Consider the following 21,734-nt stretch of genomic DNA (forward strand, 5'->3'; position numbering starts at 1 on the left):
GAACGTGCATAGGTGTATTTTGCTTCCCCTCCAGTTCTGTGGCAGATTGTCTACCGTCTGGAGTCTCTGCTGTAGGTTAGAGCTATGGACCACACTCCCTTTCCCTGGGAACACCCTTGGTGGGAGATAGGAGATTACTAGGGACTTACCAGGGCTGAAGGTCTGGTGTGATGAATACTTGGTCTTCAAGTGTTTGGTAAATACACTATTAACTTGATTCCAATGTGATGCCCTGGTCACACACACGCCGAGTAAGCTGCTGCATTGAAACCCAGCTGTGTGCAATGCTGTCTGTATAGAGCACTCTGCACCATGTCTGCAGAATGGTTATTAATGAAGTTCCAACAGTGTGCTTGGGAATGACGTCAGTGGGGCTCCATGTGTGCATGTGGGGTGTGTCCTCATGGCTCTTGGTGCAGGATCAGGGCCTATATAGTATATAGAATCTGCCTAATCATGTCCAGTACTCAAGGCCTTGGTGTAAATACCCTGAATCGGAACCGGACCCAGTGGTGGATGTTTAATTATTACCAAAAAGATCAATGTTCCAAATCGTGGTTCTTAATTTCTCTCTGTAACCAGGTGCTATTTTACCAGCAGAGTCCCTGGGTAGATTATGTTTACAATGCTGTGTTTTGCCCTTCGGTGTTAATTTTTATTGTAAGTCATGTACGAGCATGAGATTAGAATGATGGTTCTCAAGCTGTTGGCTGGTCTCTTAGCGTTGGCTCTCCTGTTTGATTCTAGCTGCTCAATCGCATTAAAAGATAGCAAAAAATATGTGAAATACTTTCCTAATGTTACTTCTCCATGGCAGCCAGTGCTGCAGTTGCCACAGGGATGTTACCTGGGTCCTGATGGGAGGGGAGGTGGCCTTTGCCATCACCAATGGGATGGGTGTTGCACACAAGACAATCTTGCTGTTAAGATGCAGCCATTCTATTGAAGCAGTTCGAGCGTAGCACTGTCGGTGCACTCCGCAGTTTGCTCCCTGGTAGTCTGCACTGCGGTGACAAGCCATTAGGGTGCATATCTCTTAGCACCTCGCAGTGCACCCTGTTTAATTGTCTTGAGTAATGCATTGACGCTACTCTTCAATTGCAGAGTGTTTGATATCTCCAACGAAGGATTTAAAAACTGGGAATTCATGACTGTCCACTGCTGGGGGGAGAAGGCAGAAGGGGAATGGACTCTGAAGATCCATGACATGTCATCCCACATGCGCAACCCAGAGAGGCGAGGTGAGCACACACTGTTGTCTTTCTGGATTGTCACCAGTAGCATCTGAGCTACTGATTTGGTGTGATGCTTAGAGTGCCGTTATCATGCTCATTCACTGACCGTGTCGTACGTGATGCAAATGTTTGTGCTTACCTGGAACACCTAGAGTTATGCTTTCAGCTGTTGGGTATAACTTTGCCATGATTCTTAAGGAAAATGTTGCAATACAAAGGATGTTATTGAGCATAGTTTCAAATGTAGGTGCATAAAATTAGGTAGCTGCATCTATACCTAAACCTGGTGATCAATTGTGCTCATCCACCAAGGGTAGGACAAGAAGTAATCGCCTTAGTTTGCAGCAAGGAACAATTAAGTTAGATATTGGGCAACATTTTCTAACTATCAGGATAGTTAAGCACTGGAACAAGTTATCTTGGGAGGTTGCAGAATCCCCGTCACTGGAGGCTTTTAAGAACAGGTTAGACAAATACCTGTCAGGGATGGTCTAGGTTTACTTGGTCCTGCCACAGCATAGGGGGCTGGACTAAATGTCCTTTTGAGGTCTCGTAGGACTTGATGTGATGACATCTGATGAAATTCTTTATGCTGAAGGGGTTGACAAACATGTCTATCAAAGGATAATCTAAGAATTAATTGTAAAATTAGCATTACTGTGCAACTGAATTTGCTGACCCCAAGAACAAAGGTTACAAAATCAGAATATAATGGTTCAAAACAAAGAAATGTAAAAGCCGTAATTTAATGTCCGGTGTTCTGGGAATGTGTGAATGGCCAGCTACCTCCCTCCAAGGTAGTGCACAGCATTAGCAATTGGAGCAACAAATGCAGTTCCCGAGTGCGCAAACCTAGTGAGATTGCTTCCCTGAGATCTGAATCGAGGCAGACCATGAACAGCCACCAGGCTATAGTCAAGGGACTATCATCAAATAATGATGACATGAAGTGTGTAATAAATACAGAATTGGAGGAGGGGAATGGAGGCTTAAATTGGGTTGTTGTTTTTTTTTTAAACAATTTAGTAATTAATTTGTACAGCCAAGTTAATTTTGACCTAATTGGAGAATAATATTTCAGCAGCTATGCTGTTATTAAGCAGCGATTAATTATTAGTAAGGCTGCGATTCTTTCACGGAGGTTGCGGAAGTCACGGATTCCATGACTTTCTGCGACCTCTGTGACTTCCGCAGCAGCTGGTGTGGCTGACTTCAGGGCAGGGCCGGCTCGAGCATTTCTGCCGCCCCAAGCAAAAAAAAAAAAAAAAAAAAAAAAAAGCCGCGATCGGCGGCGGCAGTTCAGCAGCAGATCCTTTGCTCCTAGAGGGAGTGAGGGACCTGCCGCCCCCGAATTGCCGCAGGTGCCGCCCCTCTCCCTTGGCCGCCCAAGCAGCTGGTCTTGGGGACTGCGCAAGTAGCGGCTGGTCCCAGGGACCGCCCCAAGCAGCGGTCTTCGGGGTGCCCCTGGGAACATCTGAGCAGCGGTCCTGGGGGTGCCCTGGGGACTGCCCAAGCAGCAGTGGTCCTGGGGTGGCTAGAGCAGCAGTCTGAGGCACCCGGAGGCCATCCGGAGAGCATTCCCTGGGAATAGTGGCCGGGGGGGGTCAACCCCCAGCACTGGAGCCAGGGTCCCCCTCCAGCAGGGACCCCTGGAGCAGCAGGGGCCCAGAAGTAGAGATTTGCTCAGGGGTATTTTTGGTAAAAATCATGGACAGGTCACGGGTGTGAATTTTTATTTATTGCCCGTGCCCTGTCCACGACTTTTACCAAAAATACCCATGACTAAATCTTAGCCTCAATTAGGGCACTGCGTTCCACGGGATTTTAAAATATTTGTTCAATGAATAAAAATAAACATATTAAATCGGACCATTGCAAGAAACTGAAAAGTGTTGAAACATACAAAATATATCAGAAAAAGGAAGATATTTTCAACAAGCTTCAGATGCCTCCCCCCAACTGGCATTAGCAGAAAAAGCAAATAAAATAGCCATCAGATTAGAGCCCCGGCTAGAGGAGAATAAAGTGGAAGGTATAAGCAGCAGTTATAGGGGAAGGATGTCCTAGTGTTAGGGCAATAGCTGGGGAGTTGAGAGACCTGTGTTCAATTACCTCCTGCACCTTAGGTAAGTCACTTAGTCTCTCTGTGCCTCACTTCCCCATCTGTAAAATGGGCATAATAATACTTCCCTAAGGTGTTGTGAAGATGAATACAGTAACAGAAGGTGAAGTGCTGAGGTACTGTGGTGAAGGGAGCAATAACTGATGGGGAGAACCATAGATAGATTTTAAATGGCCGTGAGTCTTTTAGGGGCAGGTTTGCAAGTATAACAACTGTGGCTAGAATTTGCAGAGAGGTTCAGCACCCACATTCGGGGCCAGAATTTCAAGAGAGTTCAGCTCCAGTTTAGATACTAAAGCCAGTGGCCTGATTTTCAGCTGGCTTGTTAGGTGCCGAGCTGTTCTGAAACTGTGGCAATGGAATTGAGAGGTCAAGTCCCGCAGTTCTAGGGTTACCATATGTCCGGATTTTCCCGGACATGTCCGGATTTTTGGTCCTCAAACCCCCGTCCGGGGGGAATTGCCAAAAAGCCGAACATGTCCGGGAAAATACTCCCAGCTTTGTTTTGCCGGCATCCCTGCCCCAGTCCCCCGCTTACCTTAGAGCGGCTCCGGCAGGCTGCGAGCTGCAGGTGGATTTCCCCGCCACGGGGGAATTCGCCTGCAGCTCCCCCCAGACACCTCAGCTCTGTGCAGCTGAAGAGCGGAGCTGCCCGAGCACTACCGGCTTCACGGTTTGCCGGGCAGCCCCCAGACCTCCAGCCTCTGCGCCCCCGGCGCGCGCTTCCCCTCCCAGGCTCCGGCTGTGCTGGGGAAGCGCCCGGCTGGGGGCGCAGGGTCTGGAGGTCTGGGGGCTGCCCGGCAAACCGTGAAGCCGGTAGCGCTCGGGCAGCTGTTTCGCGTGGCTGGGAGGGAGGAGGGGGAATGCGGGGCGCTCAGGGGAGGGGGCAGAGTTGGGGCGGGGACTTTGGGGAAGGGGCAGAGTTGGGGCAGGGAAGGGGTGGGGTTGGAGCAGGGAAGGGGCAGGGTTGGGGCGGGGCTGGGGAAGGGGCGGGGCCAGGGCCCGTGGAGTGTCCTCTTTTTTTAATGTTTAAATATGGTAACCCTACGCAGTTCTTCCTCAGACAAAACACCCATTGGTCTAATATCCAGCATCCACATGCTCCCATAACTGATACATGAAGTCCAGGAAGCCTTTTGCCTGGGAGCATTTCATGTTTAGGCACAGTTTGAGGTCTGACATCCAGCTGCAGTTAAAAATGCTCCCAGAGCCAAGTGGATGGCTTGCTTTGAGGCATAGTACTCTCGCCTGGAGACAGGAGTGGTGACAAACCCTGCCTTCTGGTGCACCTCACTGGGAAGCCAGGTATGTGTGGCTCACGAGCTCTTTCCACTGATTTGGCTCTGATTGTGCTAGATGCAGCTGTTTCAGTGGCCGTATTTGGTGCCTGAATTACCCAACACAAACTCTTTATTATAAAGGGTTTTTTTGTTTGTTTTTTTCCCCTTCCCATTTTTCCCCCTACTAAGACAATTTGATGAAACTGTCACAAATTCATGAAGCATTTTGGTATCACCAAGTCTGCATTTTTCACCAGAAAGAGGTTTTGACTGAAAAATTTCACCCAACTCTAACCCTAACTTAAATTGTTATAATTTCCGCATGTAGAAAAGACTTCTTCTAGAGCCGCTGCTTTTCTACTGCTTCTTACGGCCTTGTAACTTGTTCTCATTCACTCCTGAGCCTATTTATTCCATTTAATCAGCTCTAGAGCAGTGTTTTTCAAACTGGGGCCGCCGCTTGTTTAGGGAAAGCCCCTGTCGGGCCGGGTTGTTTACCTGCTGCATCCGCAGATCCGTCTGATCGCGGCTCCCACTGGCCGCGGTTCGCTGCTCCAGGCCAATGGCCAGTACGTCCGTTGGCCCGCGCCGCTTCCAGCAGCTCCCATTGGCCCAGAGCAGTGAACCGCGGCCAGTGGGAGCCGTGATCCGCCGGACCTGTGGACGGGGCAGGTAAACAAACCGGCCCAGCCCGCCAGGGGCTTTCCCTACACAAGCGGCGATCCCAGTTTGAGAAACACAGCTCTATAGTGTATATCTTCCATTTGATACAAGTTACCACTGTCCTGAGAAAACCCAGAATAATCTACTGATGTGCCTTCAGACTGTCTTGTTTACAAGCCAATGGTGCTGCTTGCTTAGTCCTGTTTTTAAAAATCAATCACGTTAGGGGAAAAAATCCTCTGCTTAGAAGACTGTGGAAAACAGCCCTAAAAATAATCTTACCATGTGTTTGGAGACATGGCAAAAATAAGTCTCCTTATCTCCAATTATAGCTTCTAGAGTTAATGGCTCTCTCCATAGTTCAGTTATTAAGCAGCTAGTGAAACTGCAGTTTATCACACAGGAGTTAACGCATTAAAAATTCCATGGCTGCCTTGAACTGCTACCTTAATTTAGTCCAGAAGCTCTGTGGTCTAGTAAAGATTTGTATTGAATGATCTTGCTTGTGCTATCTTGGCTACTTTTATACCTTACAAATTTTAGAAATGTGACATTTCCTGGCAGTTCTGCTGAGAGTCAGAACTCCTGGGTTTTGGTCCTCGTTCCCACTACTGCCTTTCCGTATGTCCCTAGACTAGGTGTTTTACTTCTGTGAGCCTCGGTTTCACCAGCTGTGAAATGGGTGAACTTATGCCCACCTCACAGCAGCAGTCTGAAGACTTACTGATCCTTGTTTGTAAGGGGCTTTGAGAAGTGGAAGGTGCAATGAAAGGTGAAATGTTAGTTCAGGGGTAGGCAACCTATGGCATGTGTGCCAAAGGCAGCACGCGAGCTGATTTTCAGTGGCACTCACACTGCCTGGGTCCGGGCCACCGGTCTGGGGGGCTCTGCATTTTAATTTAATTTTAAATTAAGCTTCTTAAACATTTTAAAAACCTTATTTACTTTATATACAACAATAGTTGAGTTATATATTATAGACTTATAGAAAGAGACCTTCTAAAAACGTTAACATGTATTACCGGCACGTGAAACCTTAAATTAGAGTGACTAAATGAAGACTCGGCACACCACTTCTGAAAGGTTGCCGACCCCTGTGTTAGTATTGTCACTGTTGCATCTATTGCAGGGAAGTTAAAGGAATGGAGTCTCATTTTATATGGAACAGCCGAACACCCTTACAACGCAACCAGTTCCCATCACTCCCAATCGAGGATGCTGGAGATTTCAACACCGAAATTGGAGCTCTCTAAAGCAGCAGTTTTCCAGAGTCAGATGGAGGTGGTGGAAGAGGAGGAAGAATACACAGGTAAAACCTCTGCAGCTCCGTGCTCTGTTTCACTTGCAGCTGAATATTGCTTCCCTGAAAAAATCAGTACCTGCCAGTGTAGATATAGACACTTTGCATTGTGTTTATGGTTTGTTTCCTTTGGGAGAGGAGGAGAGAAAAAGAGAATGGAAATCCTTATCCTACCTGGCCTACGCACCCTGGCCTCTGCCACCAGTAGGCCAGATTCAGCCCTGGGGTACATAGGAAGTGTCAGACTGGAGGTCCAGCTAGTCTCGTATCCTGTCTCTCACAATGGCCAACACCAGCTGATTTAGAGGAAGGTGTAAGGACCCCATAGTAGCAGATGTGGGATAATCTGCCCCTCACGTTGTCTCATTCTGGTCTCTAAGCATGCATCTACGGTGCAAAAAAACCCCGTGACAGTGAGCCTGGAGCCCAGGACAACTGGGGCTCATGCTGTGGGCTCCGAGACCTTCCCCCTTCCTGAGTTTCAGAGCCCTGGCTCCAGCCTGAGCAGGAACATCTACACTGCTACCATTAGACTCATGGGGCTTGTGCTACCTGGCTGAGGCAGACCTGGATTCTGAGGCTAGCTGCTGCATTTTTGTTTTGGTTTTTGGTTTTTTTATTGGTGTTTTTGCAGTGTAGACGTACCTTAGTAAGAGATTGGCCCAAACCCTAAAGCATGAGGTTTATTGTCCCTTCCCCAAAAATGTTTGTTTGTGATTAATTTTTTTATTGATTTTCATAAAGAAACCAAACATTCAAAAGGACAAAAAAGTAAACGATTGGCAGCTTGTATGTGTTTCCAAATCCTGCATGCTTCATGGGATCACCAATGGAATTACGCAATTTTACAGCCTGTCAAAGTTAATACACAATCAGACAGTACTACATAGACATAACATGTTAGGGTGGGGGGAACAGTATTAAAGTAGCAGAAGAAATGGATGAATCGGGAGAGGAAGGAAGGAGGGGAATAGAAGAGGAGGGGGTAGAAGAGAGGTTAGCTGGAATGGATGCCTGGCATTCTTTGAGCCATCACAACAGTTTTATCCAAATGTATCCAGAAATGGGTCCATATAATTTCTCTCTGTGGCATTAAGCTATTCTTTCTTTGACTGCTAACTCAGACACTCTCATCACTGTTCTATTCTGGGCATAAGCCTACTCCTTCATTTTTTATTAACATTAATTGTGACAACTCCAGATGATCTAGTTATCCATATAAAGGCCTAATCCCAGTTTGAATCTTGCTAAATTTTTATCCTCAATATGTATGGCTACACAGCAATGTAAGCCCCGGATTCAAACTCAGGCTCAGGCCCCCATTCTGTCTACACACAAATCACACTAACCTTAAGGGCTTGTCTACATTTACTGGGGGATTGACGCATCGGCGGTCAATTTAGCAAGTTGGTGAAAACCCTCTAAATCTACCGCAGATCGCTGTCCTGTTGACTCCTCTACTCCACCGGATCAAGAAGAGTAGGGGGAGCTGACGGGAGAGCGTCTCCCATCGACATCACATAGCATGGACCCCGCGATAAGCAGATCTAAGCTACGTCGATTTGAGTTACGCTATTCACATAACTCAAATCGTGTAGCTTAGATTGAATTTCCCCAGTAGTGTATACAAGGCCTAAGTCAAGCCAGGACCCAGGGTTCAAGCCCTATTGCTTTGCAGTGTAGATGCAGCGCCACTGGACTCATGCTCTGGGAGTCCACCAAAAGTATCCTACAGTTCCACAGTTTGACTTTCTTTGTCCTCTGGACAGTCAAGTTTGGTAGACAGTCAAGTTTTCCCATGCTGCACCACAAGCAAAGAGCTAAAGTGGCCTCATTTTGGGAGGGTGCCAGGGAACTCTGGGATATGGGTGGTTGGATTTTGACCCCCATAATGTAGTGTAGAGGCTGGGGCCCCAGGTTGGGACCTGGGGTTCAACAATTCCTAACCTGGGGTAACAAATAAGAGTAGATACTCAAGCCCTAGGTAACAAACCTGAGGTCTGCTAAATCAAGTTCTACTAACCCCGGGCTTGCCTTGCAGTGTAGACATACCCAATGACTTCCTGTGCTAATGAGCTCCACAGGCTAATTATGTGTTGTGTGGGAAAAGTATTTCCTTTGATTGGCTTTGAGTTTGCCACCTTGTTCATTTCATTGTAAGTGGGTACATGTGAATGCAGCAGTGTTGACTCCATAGGAGAAATTCTGCTGAGAAATTTGGTCTCTTATATTTGGTCTCTTATATTTAACAATGGAAATTGACCCTACTGCCCCAGATGCTGGCTGTTCTTTAAGGTTGGGATTGTTCAAAGCATCTTAAGAGAGTTAGACATCATCTCCCATTGAATTTTGCTGGGGTTTGGGCCCTTTCCTTTGGCCCCTTAGAAAATTCCAGGCTGTGGAGAACAAGGATACAGCCGTGGCAGCAACCTCTCTTCTGTCTTGGTAGAGGATAGCAGGACTTACAGAACACATCAGTGGGGTGAAGCACTACCACAAGACTGCTGCGCCACACTGCAAAGATTATCCAAGTCAAGAGATACAGGGGCTGCTCAAGGAAAAACGTATAGGCTGTAATAGGAAGCCCTGGTTTATTAACTGAGGTCAGTGAAAAATGTGTCCTGGCCTGATTCTCACTTAGGGTGTAGCTGCAGTTCAGTCCGAAGGGGGATTGTAGCACAGACAGATGTGGCATGTCCCGCACGAGCCCAGTGACAAATTGCAGTGCAGACATGGTGGCATGAGCTTCAGTATGGGCTATACAAGCCAGGAACCCTGGTATGGGCTGGTATTGATAGTCTGCACTGAAGCCTCTGCCCCCACATCTACACTGCTAGTTTTAGCCATGCTAGTGCAGGTAAACCTAATGCAGGTATGTCTACCCAGGCTGTTTCTGGGAGGAAGGGCACTAGAGTTGGCTGGATAAGAAAGCCTCCAAATCCCCTCACAGCTGTTGGTGCTGCAGTGGTGCACACAGTCGTGTGGGCTGCTCTGGGCCGTAGAGAGCTGAGCAGCTGGACATACCCACCAGCCCACACACTGACAGTAAAGAAACGGATGCTACAAGGGGGACTGTGTAAAGGAACAAAATTAAAAGTTGAAAAATGACCTGTTTCATCACCCCTGCCACAAATTGGTCGTGCCGATGTCAGGGGAATGAGAAAGATCTGCTATTTCCTCGCACATGGAGACGGGGTTGGTTCCAAACCCTTCAGAAAAACATTCCACAAAAAGCCAAACAGGACACTGCCACCCACAAAATATAGCTGGAACTGCAAAGGATGGGGGAAATACAGAAGTGAGGCTGGTGTCGGTGTAGATTTGGGGGACATGTATGCAAGACTCTTTTATAACAAAACAAAACAAAACAAAACAAAAGACTCTATTGACCGGGCTGTCAGCAGAGGCTGAGATTTTTGTAGGGATGGGGAAAGGCTAAGGGCAAATGCTAAATTATGAGTTGAAAAGAATGTTGTTTGGGAAGATCAAGAAATGCAAAGGTGGAACACAGGCTCAGCTGTGATAGAACTATATAATGTCCCCTCCAGTGGTGGCTGGACCACATTGAGGTTAGTAAGCTTGCTACAGCCTTGACCAATGGAAGCAAATTTTTAGCTCAGGCAGTAGCGGCTCATGCTTTTAAATCCGGAGGTCCAAGGTTCAAGCCCCACTGCCAATAACTCCCCCAGGGACATTGCATTGCGTATATGTATTAGACCTGCTTCGAGCAGCCTTAGATGACACAAAGTGAAATCCTGACCCCATGAGAGTCAATGGGAGTTTTGCCATTGACTTCAGGGGGCCCCGCATTTCACTCACAGTGCTTAAAACACTGGCAGCAGCCAATGGCCTGGCTACACCAGGGCCCCCAGTGTTGGTAACTTGGGTGGAGTCAAGCTGGAGTTAGCAATGGTGGGAAGTCACTGCAGAATTTCCCATGTTTACATGAGTCTATTGGCAAGACAGCTGTCAGAAACACAGCCTGGTATCCAGTGCCTCTTGTCTCCCTTCTCTGCCCTTGTCTCTAGGGTCACCCTCCCCCCAGTTACTTTTGTTATGCCCCACAAAGCTGTTTCTTCAGATGTCCTTTTCCTCTGATGGTGATAGAATAGTATCATATGAGATGGCCATGGTAGGTTTTCGAAGGGCATTCAGGCTCATAGTCACTGCTTTGGTAGAGATTTCAGTCCCTGTATTTCCTGTATCACTTTTACCTCTTTCCCTTTTGGGGGAGTATATGCACATATAGTTTTCTTCCAACCGCCACCTTCACATCTGATTGGACGATTCTATTCTAAACGAATTGTCCTCGCTGGAAGTGTCGACCCGATTACAGCACATTTCCTGCCTTTTTTATCATTCCTTCTTAAGTTTGTCACTCTATAACCAATATGAATTAGTAACATATGAATATGGATCTGTTGCTGTTGATAGCCAACTGTTATTATACTAGCCAGATAATCTAAATGCTCAGTCGTTGCTTAGGAGAGAAGCACACACGCACACAAAATCAAAGTACATCTTAACATAAACACATATGTATGTTTGTGCGAATTTTTTTCTATACATGTAGAACATGGACTCATTTGACGGCTGCTGTTTGTCCTTTGGCTGTTGGATGCGGTGTAGGGCTATGATGGTAACTCTCTCTGTCCCCCTCCTCTACATACATGTTAGGGGGACTGTTGACAAATCGAATGAAATGGCTTTCCGGCCCTTCTGTGCCAAGGGTCCGTGTTAATTTTAAAATTCTCAAAGTAGCAGGGCCAAATCTATTCTGTTTTATCTTTCTCCGGAGCTAGCCCCCATCAATATAGTTTCTCAGCACCTCATACATTTACACATATAAACACTTGTAGGGTGTGGTTGGAAGAGCTTGTGCCAATTCTTTCAGCAGAAATCTCTCTCTCTCTCTCTCTTTTTAAGGTCCATGTCATCCTGAATGTGGCAACAAAGGCTGCGATGGTCCTAATGCAGATCAGTGCTTGAATTGCATCCATTACAGTCTTGGAATTGTTAAAGCTGGCAGGTAATGATGTTATTGTTTATTTGCATTACAGCTGTGGCCTCTTTGTGCTAGAAGCTGAATGTGCTACTAATAAGAGACAACCCCCCTCCTCCAAATAGCTCGTCATCTAAACAGACAAAGGATGGTAGTGCAGGAGCATTATTGGTCCCAGACGGGAAAATAAGGCACAGAGATGAAGTCACTTGCCTGAGGTCTTATAGGGGGTTTGTAACCTGAACCTTGATCTGCTGCATTCTCGTTCAGTGCTTTAACCACCAGGCCATTGTTTTGTTCACAAGTCAGTGTATGATGAATACTCTAGTTTAATGAAATATCATCTGAAAGAGAAGCCTGGCTGAGATCTGTTAATAGAAAGACAAACCCGTTGCCTGTAGTGGGGAGGAAGGATGGTCTTGTGGTTACGGCAGCACCCCAGGGCTCAGCAGACCTGTCTCCTCTTCCTGCTTATACCATGGGCGACCTTGGGCAAGTCACTCAATCTCTCCAAGCCCCAACTGTAAAAGGGAGACAATGGTACTTTCCTGCCTTCTAGGGCATTGTTAAGGTTTTGATGCTACTCAGATGGTGCAATGATGAGTGCCCTAGAAAATTAAATCATGAAAGGTCACTGGTTCCATTGCCGCTCAGATTGGTAGTTACTGAAAGTCGTTTCCATCTGACTGGTGTTTGGGGGCTTATGTGGCAGGTTATATTTAATTATTATAAAATCCTTTGGGTGCATGCTTGAATGAACTGCTCTTAGCTCTGTGACTTCCTTCCTGTGCCATGCCTGTCTTACAGGTAAATGGAGGACTTCATCCCACCGGGCTGCTGATCTGGCACCTTTCATAAGCACTAGTATTCATGTGAAAATGTGTTTTAAGAGAGAGGGAGAGCACTGGGATTCTTGCTTTAAATTGGGACATGGACAGTGTAAGGTAGATATAGGGTGTAATTTTCAAAAGGACCTAGATGACTTAGAAGTCTTGGTCCCATTTTCAAGAGGCACTTAGGTGCTAAGTCCCATTAATTTCCCATGAGACTTGGGCTCTGAAGGGCCTAAATTATTTTTGAAAATGGGGTGTAGGCTCCTAAATCACTTTGGCACATTTGAAATTTTTGCCCATAGAACTAGTTATCAAGTCAGTGTGCATTAACATTGGGGGGACTGTAAGAACCTTTGAATCCCATGCTATTTATGGGAGCGGTTTTAAAGACCATTCCCAACCATTGAAATTCAATTTACACCTTGATAATTAATAAAGAATAAATAGGAGTAGATTGTTTTAAAGCAGGGGTCGGCAACCTTTCAGAAGTGGTGTGCCGAGTCTTCATTTATTCACTCTGATTTAAGGTTTTGCATGGCAGTAATACATTTTAATGTTTTTAGAAGATCTCTTTCCATAAGTTTATAATATATACCTAAACTGTTGTTGTATGTAAAGTAAATAAGGTTTTTAAAACATTTAAGAAGCTTCATTTAAAATTAAATTAAAATGCAGGGCCCCCTGGACCGATGGCCAGGACATGGGCAGTGTGAGTGCCACTGAAAATCAGCTCGCGTGCCATAGGTTGCCTACCCCTGTTTTAAAGGATGAGATGATCTAGTAATTCTGCAAGTAAAAATACAGATGAAGGGAGCTGTCTGGTAGGATGACTGGTGTGCAGTCACCATCCCACTGATACAGTCAGACAGGCAAGTGCTGGAGTTAATTGCATAAGCAGCTTTTCTTTACAATAAATACCAAATGAGAACCAAGCACTTGCACAGCTAAACACCAGACTTAATGAGCTGAGACTACTGTACCTTCTGGGAACTGGGATCCATACTCTTTTGCTTTTCAGATGTCTAAATGTGCATCTGTTTAATTTATACTTGGTAGTATAATCCTTGGAAGCCAGCACACATACTGCCACAAGGCTTAGAAGTCCTGACACCTACATCTTCTCTTGGATTGATTGTCTAGAAGTCCTAACATCTAAATCTTCTCTTAGATTGATTTGTATCTCACATGAGATGATTGCACACTATCAGTTCAGACTTTGGTTATTGTAACTTGTATTTTACAAAGCAATCCCACCTGAATATCTAACTCCACAAAGATCATGCTACGACAGTGCTTAATAGTAATTTTTTCCAAACACCTCTATCTTGGTGGAATGACTCAGCAGAAACAAGACCATAGGTGCAGCTAGCAAGGGATTTCCTCAAAGTCAAAGAAAGGAGCCACAAAATCTCCTTTAACCTGAGGTTCAACCTAGTCCTAATATAATTTATATTGCCTTAACACCTAGGAGCAGGGCCGACTCCAGGCACCAGCTCAGCAAGCAGGTGTTTGGGGCGGCCAAGGGGAAGGGGCGGCACATCGGGCTCTTTGGCAGCAATTCGGCGGTGGGTCCCTGGGTCCCTCTCGGAGGGAAGGACCTGCCGCCGAATTGCTGCTGAAGAAGAAAGCGGTGCGGTGGAGCTACCGCCGAATTGCCGCCAATCGCTTTTTTTTTTCCCCACCGCTTGGGGCGGCAAAAACCCTGGAGCCGGCCCTGCCTAGGAGTCCCAGTCACAGATCAGGGCTCCATTATGCTAGGTGCTGTACAAAGAACCAAAAGACGATCCATGCCCCAGAGACATGACACACTAAGTATAAGATAAGGGACCACAGAGGGATACAGACAGAAGAAAATAAGGAAACAATGAGACAGTAGTACCAGATACTTCCCCCAAAGGCTTTCTTCTACCTGCGTCTCCTAAAGGGTTTATTTCTAAGCCTTCTCCTGAACGCCTGTGCAGGAGGAAAGTAAAGCTGAGCTGAGAATGATGAACTACAGGTGGCCAATATTAGTCGCATGGCTTAATGCACTCCTGGAAGACACTCAGATACCATGGTGATGAAGGCATCATAAGAACCTATGTAGAATAGAAAGTTTAGCCCCTTGCTCGCTGTCTAGTCCCTGGATTTATCACCGTACCTTTTTGCCTTACAGGGTAATCTCTTTATCGTGGCCAATCCAGTGAGGCGTTGACAGAAGCGGCGCCAGGGTTTTTGCTGCACTAGGCGGCAGCGCTCCTCCTCTGAGCATTCGGCAGCTGGGGTTCTTCCGCTCCGCGTCTTCGGGGCACTTCGCCGCTGAATTTCCGCCAAAGACCCGGAGCGGAAGGACCCCCGCCGCCGAATTTCCGCCGAGGACGGCAAAATGCTGCCCCCCCAAATCCTGCCGCCCTAGGCGACTGCCTAGGGTTGCCTAGTGGAAGTGCTGGCCCTGGGCGTTGAGCGCCCTCCACTCTTGTTGGCTTCACTGGATGCATCTGGCGGAAGTGAGCCCTCGGACATTGATTATATGCCTGGTTTGTTTAATTCTTCTCCAGGGTGTGTGTGAGCTCGTGCCCTTCAGGGTATTTTGGGGACAACGCAAGTAGGAGATGCCGACGATGCCAGAAGGGGTGCGAAACCTGCACGGGCAGGGGCCGAAACCAGTGTACATCTTGCCGACGCGGTTTCTATCACCACCAGGAAACAAATGCATGTGTGGTGTTCTGTCCAGCTGGGTTTTACGCCGATGAAAGTAAGGATGTGAACCGTTTACAGACTGGAGCATGAGAATGTGGGGGGTGGGTTTTTTCCCAAATGAAAACGAATGGAAGAATTTCAGAAATCTAAAATGTCAGGGTGGAGCCTCCATGTGACAAGCCTTTGATCACCATCTAATAGGCAGATCTCTACTGCAGCCAAGTTGCACTCTCGCTGCCACTAGTGATGACAACCAGAATGCTACAGTAACGTGAGCCAGTGCAAGAAAAAATGCACAGTGCCTCTTCAAAAATTGGACTGATCATCCTCATTATGAGGCACACGGTGATAAAACTCCCAATGCTTTACAAGCATGAACTAGCTTAACCCTCACAGCACCCCTGGGGAGGTAGAACAGTATTATAATCCCTGTTTCACAGGCGGGGAAACTATGATGCCAAGGTCAGAGTCATAACTTTCAAATGTGCCCACTAATGTTTTCATTTTGGGGTGCCCGACTCAAGACATTTATGATCTGATTTGCACAACTCCAGTAGACTGTGGATAATGAGAACCTCTCAGATTCAGCAGCCGAATCAACCTCTCAGAATTCAGCCCCCAAAACCTGAGGCACTGTTAATGAACAGTTCTGGCCACACAGCCAATCAGAGGCTGAGTCTGGGTTGGAACTCAGGGATTCGCCCAGCTCCATGCTTAGGGTAGAAGGTTAAATGAGTTAAGCACTTAACTCCCATTGAAAGTCAATGAGAGTTAGCTCATGTCTATGCTACAAAATTAAGTTCCTCTAACACACGCGGGCATACAGCCGCCGCAGTAAATACATCGCTTGCGCGTGGCTGCATGTTGCTCCTTGGGTCAGTGGCCCGTGTCCTTACCAGGAGCGCTTGTATCGACTGTACTGTCAGTGTGGGGCATCATGGGAAGGCTCCTGAAAACCAGTAACAGTCGACATAAACAACACCGTGTCTACACTGACACTGCGTTGCTCTAACTACATCAACCTTGACTCTAAGCGGCTTGTGGAGGTGGAGTTATTAAGTCGGTGTAGTGGGGCAGTTATGTTGATGGGAGCAAAATTTAAGTGTAGACACTTCCATCGTTAGATTGACATAAGTTGCCTTGCGTTGACCTAACTCTGTAGTGTAGACCAGCCCTTAATTGCCTAACTTGCTTAGATACCTTTGGAAAATTCCACCCTTAGTCGTTATTTCAAAGGTGGAAATCCCAACTAGAGAAATGTAACTATTAATTGCCATGGCTGCAGTTCAGTAGGCATTATTATTATTATTTATTATTATTCCACCTGTCTCACTAAGGTGTTTTGCTTTGGATCACTTGCCATGGAGGGGGTGGAGAAAGAAAAGAGGTAACCAATGCAAGCCATTGAACAGAGAAAAGAGGGGAATTTAAAACAAAGTGACATTTCCCAATATCCCATTGTAAATGCTGTTTCCCCCCTAATATTAAAGGTCACATTTGTGAGTCTAACGGCTGGAATGTCGTTCCTCTCCCAGCCCTTCCTGCCAATACTCCCTTTTGTTCCATTGTGTCTGTAATGAGTAGCCATCGACAGCACTGTGAACATTTTTAGTAAGTCCAGCTGTGGGCAGGAATAGGAATGCTGCTGCTTCACTTTACTCACATGGTGGATCGACATCAGTCTATACTTAATGTATCCAAGAGGCCCCATCAGCACAAAACACCCCATGGAAGTCAAGGCGAGCTTTGTCTGAGTGAGGATTTGGACAATCTAGAGCCCAATCCAACTCCCATTAAAGGCTCCCAGTGATTTTAATGAGAGTTGGATCACGCCCATAGCATGTGTAAGAACCCACACAAATTTGTGCAGCTTCTGGACTATTGAAATGTATGGGGATAATTTGATATCCATGAGAAGCAGCATATATTGAATCAGAAACATCATAAAACTCCTAGCCGAGTTGGCTTAATCAAATAAGTATTTACTGTGTATGTGTCCCTCTGAGTGATCCACGTAGTCTGAACACCACCCATCTGTAGGTCCTTTTAATAGAAAGGGTTCACGTGTATGATGAAAATGCTGTTCTACCTCTGTAAGCTGTTGCCTGCAAATAGCTGCTGAACTGCGGGACTTTTCAACTCGTAAGATCTTTCTTGTGCATTGTGGCCAGACTGCTGCTTGCATCTCTCTGGGCAGATTTTATTTACACTGACTTTCTTTGTTTCTAAAAGGTCAAAAGCTCTGTCTGGAATGTCATCAAAGCTGTAAAACATGTGCTAGTGATGCAGATAAACGTATTCTATGCAAGGATGGATTCAGGTAAAATTAACTTTCAAAATGTTTGTCTCGATATTAAACTAAAGAAACTGACATGAAATCTGCACATTCTGATAAATCAAAAAGCGGAATTTAAAAAATAAATATTTCTTTTTCAGTGACACTACGACTGTGATCCAAATTGCCAAAAGCCAGGAAATTCAAAGGAGGGAGCAATCATTATATAACATAACTCATCCTGTAGCTCAGTGTTTCCCAAACTGGGGTCACCGCTTGTGTAGGGAAAGCCCCTGGCGGGCCGGGCCAGTTTGTTTACCTGCCACGTCCGCAGGTCCGGCCGATCACGGCTCCCACTGGCCACGGATCGCTGCTCCAGGCCAATGGGAGCTGCCGGAAGCGGCACGGGCCAAGGGACGTACTGGCCACCGCTTCCTGCAGCTCCCATTGGCCTGGAGCAGCGAACCATGGCCAGTGGGAGCCACGATCGGCCGGACCTGCGGACGCGGCAGGTAAACAAACCGGCCCGGCCCACCAGGGGCTTTCCCTACACAAGCGGCGTCCCAAGTTTGGGAAACACTGTTGTAGCTGAAAAGCACTATATACATTCCATCAATTTATCTACAGCACTCATCACTGTGGTATAGAAGTGCCATGTTGCACGTATAGATAGCCCTGAGTGGCCCTCAAATGGCACTGCTAAGTATTATTATTATTATTATTTTATTGTTATTGTCACTGGTAAAGAAAAGTCTCATTTCCCCATCGTTCAGGGTTGATCCAAAGCCCACAGAAGTCAATATAAAGCCTCCCGTTAATTAAATGGGCTTTCGATCAATGGTCTTTAGAGTGGTGTAAATCTGGGAGTAAATCCATGGCAGTCAGTGGAGTCATTCTAAGTGAGAGGAGAATCAGCCCCAGGTTGTTAGCTGACCACCGACCACCATTTTGACTTGTGTCTTTGACGTTGTCTACACTCTGAAGATGCTTTGCAATATAGATATACCGGTGGAGTCCCCTAGTGTTAGACGTGGCTTATGCCAACAGAAGGAGTTTTTCTGTCGGCGTAGTAACACCGCCATCCCAGATGACATTAGCTGTGTCGATAGAAGCGTTCTGCTGTCAGCGTAGCGGCGTCTGCGCTGCGGTTTTTGTTGTCATAACTTTGCTGGGGGTTTTGTTGGCTAGTGGGGTGGTGCTTCCACACCCCTAACCGACAGAACTGTGCCGTGAACACTTTATTGTGTAGACCTGGCCTCAGTCTGCTAACAGGCATGGTGTTATCTATCATGCTCGCGTTACACCTAGTCCAGCCCCTGTTAAGGTCCATGGGAGTCGGAGCCAGGCCTGTTGTCTATAGATGGGCCTACCCCTGCCAGCTGCCGAGCACTATCATTGATGACTGCTGTACTGATCCAGGAACAGGCTGAGGTTTACTGATTGAAGTCTGGATCAGGGACAATGGACAGCATGGACATCACCAGGAGCTGAGGGTGCTCCTGTGTCTCCCACCTCATTTCTGGCTATCACTGGCTCTTTCTCATTCCCTTAATGCTGTCTGATTTAAATTCCCTTTGCTGGGTTTGTTTATAAGCTGGGCTGGGGGTAGGGATGTGGGGAGGACATCTAAAAGGAAAAAAGACCAAATAAAAATGTTTACATTGAATATTATACAACGTACGGTTTCCACATGAGCCTCAGGGAGCTCCTTCAGAACCTTCCCCGGTTCAGCACGTCCCCTGCAGCCGATTTTTCAAAACAAGGGATGTTTACCTAGAGACAGGAGTTATTGGGTTGATCCTATAAATATCTATTTTGGGTGCATTTAAAATGCATATTACAAACACAGAGGTCCCTTATTTAGGCCTTATTTAAACAGGAAAGTTTTACCGGTTATACCAATATAGCTATACCAGTCTAGCTGTACAGATATAGTTACACCGGTACCAAAAGCTCATGTGGGCACTCTTATATGAGTGACTTGACTTATTGATTTGTTTGTTTGTTTAATTTTGGTAGCTTAAACCCTTCCCAAGTGACATAAAACTAACCTGAAAAAGTCACACTTAGACCGGAGTCAGTGTCCCCAGGGAGGTGAGGGGTGTTATACTGGCATAACTATCGCTCCTTATGCATGGCAAGCTGGAGTCTCAGCTCCTGGAAAAACACATACTCCACCTCCACCCCCCCACTTGTTAAATCAAGATGGCTCCTTTGGGGCTAACTTGCATTGGGCCCAGCCCTACAGTGAGAGGAGGTAGAAAGGCAGCTTAGAGCCACTGTTGTCTCTTCTTACCCCAGCTGTGCTGGATGGGAGTTCAGTGCTACTGGGGATTGAAGGTGAGGGCTCATTTTCAGAAATGTCTTTGGAAGCCCAAGTCCCATGGTTAAAAATTCTTCCCCATTAAAGTAAAAGTGTGAAACTGGGATGTTTTGTCTCAGTGTTTGAAACTGGAAGTGCTGAGCCCATGTCACCACTGTCCTGAATTTGGTTCTCCTCTGCTGGCGCGTGCGTAGCTGTCTGATTCAGTCAACAGGCTGTACTTGGACCGGAGTGACTTTTTTAACAGCACTGCTTCACAGAAGTAAAAATCACTAGCGCCGAAAGGTTCTACATTCCCTCGGAAAAGGGAAAGGGGAACCGGTTGTCAGGTGTAAGCCATAGAAAGCTATCTTTTATTGTCCAATACCCTTTTAAGCTGGGAATCCAAATCCTCTCTGTCACATTAAAGCACTAAGGGCCCAACAGAAGCGTCTCCAATAAGAACTTTCTGTTTCTGCTCATTTCTGAAACCTAGAGAAGGGTCCATGAGGGGGCTTACGGTTTTTCAGAGCACGGCTGAGCTGTCAATCACATCTGGTTTGCGAGTGCGGCAAAGCCTTTTGTTCGGAGGGCTTTGTGTTAAACTTCAGATGAGCCCAGTCTGGATCAGAACTCCTTGGATTTTGGGTCTGGGCTTGAATTTCTGGGCTTGGGCCCATCTCTGATTAAAAACACACTTTATACACTGGACACACTAAAAGCTAAATCCCAGATTCTCCCACCCTTATTCCCACGCAGTAACACCGTACTGCACACGCAGCCCTGTTGGTTCCAACAGGAGTAATCACAGAGTAAGGGCTGGTCTTCTACGTATTGTGAACGTGGCTGGCAGGATCCGAACCCAGATCATTTGCACACGTGCTGTTTCAAAACACAGTACCTTTGCGGTCCATATAATGGCCACCAAATACTAGTGTAATAAAGTTTCGATTTAATCCGTGCTAGCTGCAGTAACTGTGGATGCTGCAACACCATCCAATCCATCCTTCCTGTAGGTAGGACCCTGCTCTGCTCAGCTGAGAGCAACTGCAAGGCTTGTGGTACCTTATCCTTGGAAGATACATTGCAAAGTTCGAGGCCCAATTGTGATCCCCATACTCACGTGAGTGAGCAGCCAGCGCCCTAGGACAGCACAGTGGGGGCTGCCACAGGGATCCAATTGCTGGATTGGAGCACAGTGAGGGGCCGGGAGTCCCCATGTGGCCCTCGGGATTTAGGCTGCACGACTCCAAAGGAATTCCTGCTAGTCTTCAGAATCAAACAGCACTGAGAAAATAACGATGATTTATTTGTATTACTGTAGCACCCCGGACCCCCAGGCATGGACCTGGACCCCATGGCACTCACACCGAACAAAAAACAGTCCCTGCCCCAAAGGGCCGGCAGTCTCGGCATGAGTCACTAATCAGTGAATAAAAAACGAACAGCTTAATTCCTCCAAAGCCAGGCATCCTGGTAGTAAAGAAGAAACACCCTCTACAAGAGAGAAACCCTTGATATGATCTCTCTGTCTTGCAAAGGTCTAACAACGTTCTGTGTTACAGGCCTTTGGAAGAGTTGGGCCGGCTGCCCATGTCTTTTTTTTGTTTTTAAACCGCCCTTTGCTCTTGAACATTTCATTAAAGATCCTGGAACAGGTTTTTTTGAGGGTGGGTCCCTAGAAGGACTTGAATGTCTTCTGAAGTGATGGCTCAGTTCCAGATGCCTTCTGCCCAGCTGGGAGAGAAGGCAGCGGGTAGTGGTGCTGTGCTTTTGTATTGCACGTGTTTTTAAACGTCATTATTGTTTTGGGCATTTGTGTATTACAGTAGCACACCGAGATCAGCGCCCCATTGTGCTAGGCCCTGTACACAAACACATAGCGAGAGGCAGGCTCTGCCCTGAAAGAGCGTACACTCTAAATAGACAACAAGACAAACAAAGGGTAGGGAAGCAGAGGCTCGGTGGGCTGAAGTGATTTGCCCAGGGTCACGCGACATGTCAGTGGCCAAGCTGGGCTAGAAACCCTTTCCGATCCTCAGT

The 21,734-nt window shown here is 46.7% G+C and overlaps 1 protein-coding gene across 3 annotated transcripts in view; it reads left to right on the forward strand.

The window, feature by feature from the left end:
* The window catches only part of PCSK6 (proprotein convertase subtilisin/kexin type 6), a 139,961-nt gene that overhangs the window by 109,028 nt on the left and 9,199 nt on the right, over positions 1-21,734 (forward strand). For all 3 annotated transcript variants that reach the window (XM_054042656.1, XM_054042654.1, XM_054042655.1), the window contains 5 exons: positions 1,105-1,241; positions 6,430-6,609; positions 11,527-11,629; positions 14,973-15,169; positions 17,347-17,434. In XM_054042656.1, the coding sequence (XP_053898631.1) occupies positions 1,105-1,241; positions 6,430-6,609; positions 11,527-11,629; positions 14,973-15,169; positions 17,347-17,434 (705 nt within the window). The remainder of the gene's footprint in view (positions 1-1,104; positions 1,242-6,429; positions 6,610-11,526; positions 11,630-14,972; positions 15,170-17,346; positions 17,435-21,734) is intronic.

This window comes from Malaclemys terrapin, chromosome 10 (assembly GCF_027887155.1).
Source record: "Malaclemys terrapin pileata isolate rMalTer1 chromosome 10, rMalTer1.hap1, whole genome shotgun sequence".
NCBI lineage: Eukaryota > Metazoa > Chordata > Testudines > Emydidae > Malaclemys > Malaclemys terrapin.